Consider the following 6,234-nt stretch of genomic DNA (forward strand, 5'->3'; position numbering starts at 1 on the left):
GTTCTCCAGGATCCCTAGAGGGGTTGGGAGTACAGTAGGACCTCATTTAAGAAAACTCAACACATGCAAATTCAGGTATTTGTGAGGGCATTTGAAAAAAATAAAGGCAGAAATATATGTAAAATAAAATTTTTTAGTTATGTATTAACCCTATGCCATTTTCTTAGGAATTCAACCAATCACATTCATTCACACACTGAGAAGTATTAGTGTGTCTTTTGTTGTTTTTCAACAAATATTATCTCAGTGCTTCTCTTTGTTTCGTTAGCACTATTTAATTATTAATAAGGGTCCCAGAGTACGAGTAGAGATGTCCATAGCTCTGAGAAGCCCAAGAAAAGTTGTAAAATGCTTAGGTGTGTTTATCTAAGAAATATTTATTAAATACTAGGGTTTGCTATTATGCATGATTTTTGACTTACACAAAAGGTCTTGGAATGTATTGGTCAAGTAAAATGAGGTCCTCCCCCAACCAGAAAGTCTTTTATGATTCTACTTTCACTTTTTTTTTTAGGAATTGTTTTTATGGGGGCAGGAGACTGTGCTGAGCTGAGGGGTAGAAGCTGGGATCAGTTAGTATTCACTTATATCCTGGTTTCAGCCATCCATGGTAGGTCTTAGACCATATCCCCTGAACACAGGGGCCCTATTCCAGTATTCTAATCACTCAGAAGTAAGTTTCTAGAATCTTCAATGGGAGCAATACCATATTTATGGACAGATGACATCAGCATATTCTCCAAACCCCCAATTTCATTACACATTTTCCAAGCCATGCTAATTTTCTCATTTGGCTTGCCTTTGCTCTCATTAGTAACACTAAAGTGACATCTTCTAGCTTCTATGAATGAAAGTTATCCATGTACTTCCTAAGTCTCACTTTTATCTGGAAGGTAATGTAGGTATCTGCTAGAAGATTCTGGCTTCATGGCTCAATGGAATAGCCTGGGGACAGTAGAGGTCATATAGTCTAACTCCTTCCTTTTAGAGATGAAAAACAGTAGCTAAAGTCATTTAAGTGGTGGACATAGGCCCTTTGACTCCAAATCCAATAGTCTTTCCACCTCCCATGAGATTATATCCTTTCTCAGAACCTCCCCCCACCCTTGTGACATGGTCCTATATGAAACTGTTTCATTGTATTGGGCATATTGATTGGGTATTTTGGGTTACACAATAGGAATTTGGCTACCTCAGGAATAAATGCCCTTCTTTTGGTCTGATGGAGAAGACTTGTTTTAGGGCCAATCTCTTTCCTTTGGTAGATGGAAAACAAACTTTTTGACTCTGCTTTTTCAGTCTGCCTCCCGCCGGGTGGGGCTCTCCTGTGCAAATTGCCAGACCACAACCACCACGCTATGGCGCAGAAATGCTGAAGGTGAACCTGTCTGTAATGCTTGTGGCCTTTACATGAAACTGCATGGGGTAAGTTAAGACTAGTTCCCTTATTTTTTGGATTCACATTCTTTTAATTGTCATTTTCATGTTGCCACTAAATATAAATGTCTTCTTCTGATATCTTATCCATTATTCTTCCTACCATATCTTGATTCTTTTTCTTATCTTTATCTAATCTTACCCAGTAGAATGAAAGCTCCTTGATAGCAGAGGCTATGCCATATATGTCATATTTCATCTTTGTATTCCTAAACCTCACATATAGTAGGCACTTGAATGTATATTGAGTGGTACTGAATTTCTCTCTGTGCTAGGCTTTTTAATTCTTTTGAGAAATTATATATATATATGTGTGTGTGTGTGTGTGTGTGTGTGTGTGTGTGTGTGTGTGTAAAATATAGAATTATAAAATGAATCCTATATACACATTTGGACCCTCAGAATATAGGTGGTAGCTAAAATTGTGAGACAAGATCAGTTAACTAAGGGAAAGAGTAGACAGCCTTAAAAGACCAAAGATTGAACCTCAGAGAATGGCCAGATAAGCAGATTGTAAGAGAAAGTGAAGGGAGGGGAAGTGGGGAGAACTGTCAAAGGAGACATGAATGGTCAGAGAGGCAAGGGAAAATCAGAAAAAAAAAACAATCAGAACAGGAAGAAACAAAAAGAAAATCAGAAAAGACCTAATTTTCATCTCTGCTCTTTCTTTTCCCTGTCTCTCTTATCTTAACAATTTTAGTTATCTTAGTTAGTTCTATAACAAATAGGCCAATTTCTTGGACTGAGAGGTCTGTGGGTGAAGAATATCTTGAAAATGGGAATCTCAGTACTGTCCAGGAACATCAAAGAAGTCAAGGGAGACATTTCGGGAAGGAATTGTAGTAAAAAGCATATAATCCCAAAGAAGTGCTCAGCAGAAGAAAACCTGAGTAAATCCCATTAAGTTCATCAGCAAATTTTAAGAATTGTTGTTTGGTAGTAATGGAGTGAAGGCCATATTGCAGGGGGAGAAAGAGAACCAGTAGAAGCAATAGATATATAGATATAGAGCACTCTTTCAGGAGGTTTGACAATGAAAGTAAATAGAAAAATTGGCTGGAGCTAAAGAGAAAAGCAGGACCAAGAAAGAAAAACATTTGCAGATGGAGAAGTGCACACATACGTGTGAAGGCAGCAGCAGGGATGAAGTCTGTGCTAAAGGAGAGACTGAAGATACTGGAAAGAAAGAAAGATAAATGTCAGATCTGAAGTCTAGGGCATAGTGGAAGGATTAGCCTTAGGATGAAGGAGAGACCATTTTTCCTCTGAGATTGGAATGAGAAAAAAGGAATAGAGGTGTAGAGAATGGTAGGCTGTACCATTCATGCTGGAAGACTGCCTTCTCCCAATATTACTAGTAATATAGAAAATAAAATTACCTTCTCAATGTTATCTTTTAAAAGTAACTTTATATTGATGATTTTTACATCACCATAATTTCTCCAATATTCTTACCTCTCCCACTAAGAGAGCCATCTCATAAAACAAATAGTATTTTTTGGAGACCAAAGAAAAAGGAAAGGCGGGAAAAAGAGCAGAAATGATTAATAATTAGAAAAACTCTGAAAATATTACAATGTACAATACTTGTGAACCTCCAGCTTCTGCAAACAATGGAGTAAAGGTGTTTTCTCATATCTCATATGTCTTTCTTGTTCTTTCTAATTTTGCAGCATTCTATCCTTTTTTGATTTTGTTGCTGTGGCTGTTCTTTCCATTTATGCAGTTGTAGTCATTGTATATATTGTTTTCTTGACTCTTCTTACATTATTCTGCATTAGTTCATACAGATCTTTCTTTGCTTGTCTATATCGTCATGTATCATTTCTTATAAAATAGCAAGATTCCATTACATTAATGTACCACAATGCTTAGCCATTTCCCAAATCAATGGCCATCTATACTTTTATTTCCAATTCTTTGCTATCACAACAAAAGTGCTGCTATAAATATTTCTATGTGTTTGGAGACTTTCTTCTTAGCAATGGCTTCATTGGGGTATAAGCCTAGTAACAAAACCTTTGAGTTAAAGACGGATATTTTGCTCACTTTATTTTTATAATTCCAAATCGCTTTTCAAAATGCTTGTATAGATTCACAGCTCCACCAATAATGTATTAATGTGCCTCATAATCCTTCCAATGTTAATTATGCATATCTTTTGTCATTTTCAAAAATTTTCAGGGTACATATTAAAACCTCAGGATTGTTTTGATTTGGAGTATTCTTTCATGTAGTTGTTATACCTGTTCTAATATGTGGCCTAATTTTCATCTCTGCCCTTTCTTTTTCCTGTTTTAGTCATCGTTGTTAGTCCCGTAACAAATAGGTTAATTACTCAGACTAAGAGGGCAAGAGGAAATCAGGCTGTGGGTGAACACTGTTATAAAATTTGGGAAGAGTTTATAGCAGTTTTTTAAAAGCTGTTGATAAATTATAAAACTCCTTGGCAACGCTAATTTCTTCCAAAATGCCTTCTCCTTAGAATTTCCAGATTTCCATTTTTATTGCTCAAACACACAATGCTTTAGTTCTGCAAGTTGATTTCTGGCATCTCGATGTGTATTAGAGAGAAGATTACATATGGACACTCATGTTTGCTTATATTATTATTTTGGGCTTCCCAGGTCCCAAGGCCTCTTGCAATGAGGAAAGAAGGGATTCAAACAAGAAAACGGAAGCCTAAGAATCTTAACAAAGCCAAGACAACAGCAGGTGGGCTATTAATATTAACAATATGATATAATAATTATGTAAACAAATCAATAGCACTCTGGGCTATGGAAATGGTTATTGCTCATGGTTACCTACCCCTCAGAATAGTGTTATGTAGCCAGTTCATAATCATAATAGTAATGATGTCGGTTCCCTCCTTTGTATATGAGGATCCATGACATGCTTTATGTAAAGTGTTCTGAGGTTGGGGCAACTAGGTAGCTCTGTGGACAGAGAGTCAGGCCTGGAGTAGAGAGGGCCTGGGTTCAAATCTAGATGGGCAAGTCACTTAACTCCAGTTGCCTAACCCTTGCCACTCTTTAGCCTTGGAGGCTGATTCTTAGTATCAATTCTTTTTTTTTTTTTTAAACCTTCCCTTCCATCTTAGAATCAATACTGAGCATTGGTTCTGAAGCAAGAAGAGAACAAAAGGGCTAGGCAATTGGGGTTAAGTGACTTGTTCAGGGTCCTACAGCTAGGAGGTATCTAAGGTCAGATTTGAATGTAGGTTCTCCTGACTCCAGACCTGGCTCTCTATTGGCTGAGCAACCCAGTTGCCCCTTTATATTAATTCTAAGACAGAAAATAAAGTGTTTGTTGTTGTTTTATGCTTTGAGGTCTACCAATGTGTCTACTTCATTTTGTGGTGAGAGTGAAAGTAGATCATTTAAGAGTACCGAAACTATTGCTCTATCTTGCAGGTCCATGAATGCAACTTTCACTTGGTCATTTCCCCAGAATTCACACGGTAAAACAGGAAATCAATTTATAAGCTAAGGTACCAGGGGCAGCTAGATGACACAGTAGACAGAGCACTTGGTCTGTAGTCAGGAGGACCTAGATTCAAATCTGGCCTCCAAAACTTCCTAGCTGTGGGACCCTGAACAAGTCACTTAACCCCAATTTCCTAGCCCTTGCTTTTCTGTCTTTATTTATGTTTATGGAGACAGAAGCTAAGGGATTTGAATAAATAAATAATGACTGTATCAGTATAAGGATTTACTGAGGAAGCAATAGTTTCCTGTCTTTCCTCCTATGCCAGACATTTCTTTTTCTGTACTGAGGCACCTGGGAAGTATTTATTCATTCCAGTAAATAGTGATGGCTTGTGAGCTTGCCTTTAAAGAAATTAAATGCATTTATCTTCATTGACTTTTCATCCAGGCCAGATTAGAGCTAAATGAATTACCCCTTCTCCACCAGAAAGAATATACTTTTTTTTTTTTAACCCTTACCTTCTGTCTTGGACTCAATACTGTGTATTGGCTCCAAGGCAGAAGAGTGATAAGGGTAGGCAATGGGGGTCAAGTGACATGCCCAGGGTCACACAGCTGGGAAGTGTCTGAGGCCAGATTTGAATCTAGGACCTCCCGTCTCTAGGGCTGATTCATTCTACTGAGCTACCCAGCTGCCCCAAGAACATACTTTTAATTGCTTGTTCTTGTCCCCTAATGACAGGAATGACCAGTCTCCTTGAGAATGCTAGTAATGATAATAGCTCACATTTATATAGCATTTTGAAGTGTCCAGTTGCCTTTTATAAATTATTTAACAACAGGTCTGTGAAATATCTCCATTTTACTACGTGTATCTTTACTTTGTGCTCCAAAAAATACATTTTATTATTTAGAGAACTAGCCTTACTTAGAGTCAGAAAGACCAACATTCAAGACCTGCCTCTGACATATTCTGGATTTATGAACTGAGGCAAGTAACTTCTTAGAGCCCCTAGGAAACCATCTAAGATTAAAAAGTGCAGAAAAAATGTTCTCCTTTGGTAGAGGAAATTCTTTACCATGTGCTCTATACCCTTATGAAATCATAGGTCTGGTTAAAAAGAAAAATGAAAAAAAACCCCTCCATTGTATAAATAAGGACACAGAGGACCACCTCTAACCAACTAGCAAACCAAAAATAAGATTTACAACTCATGTCTTCTCCTAAAATTGAGAAAAGCAGTATTTCCATTATATTACACTACCTCTTCTTATGCAATTGAAACATTATGGCCAAATTATTTTTTCTAGGTCTCAATTTTATATATATATATATATATGTGTATATATATATATATTTTTTTTT

General features: G+C 37.0%; 1 protein-coding gene across 3 annotated transcripts in view; it reads left to right on the plus strand.

Annotated features, from left to right (window-relative positions):
* Positions 1 to 6,234, plus strand: part of GATA4 (GATA binding protein 4) — a 65,802-nt gene that overhangs the window by 55,702 nt on the left and 3,866 nt on the right. For 2 of the 3 annotated variants that reach the window (XM_044663589.1, XM_044663588.1), the window contains 2 exons: positions 1,300 to 1,425; positions 4,065 to 4,152. In XM_044663589.1, coding sequence (XP_044519524.1) covers positions 1,300 to 1,425; positions 4,065 to 4,152 — 214 coding nt within the window. The remainder of the gene's footprint in view (positions 1 to 1,299; positions 1,426 to 4,064; positions 4,153 to 6,234) is intronic. The other variant, XM_044663591.1, reaches the window with a different exon arrangement.

This window comes from Gracilinanus agilis, chromosome 2 (genome assembly GCF_016433145.1).
Source record: "Gracilinanus agilis isolate LMUSP501 chromosome 2, AgileGrace, whole genome shotgun sequence".
NCBI classification, from domain to species: domain Eukaryota; kingdom Metazoa; phylum Chordata; class Mammalia; order Didelphimorphia; family Didelphidae; genus Gracilinanus; species Gracilinanus agilis.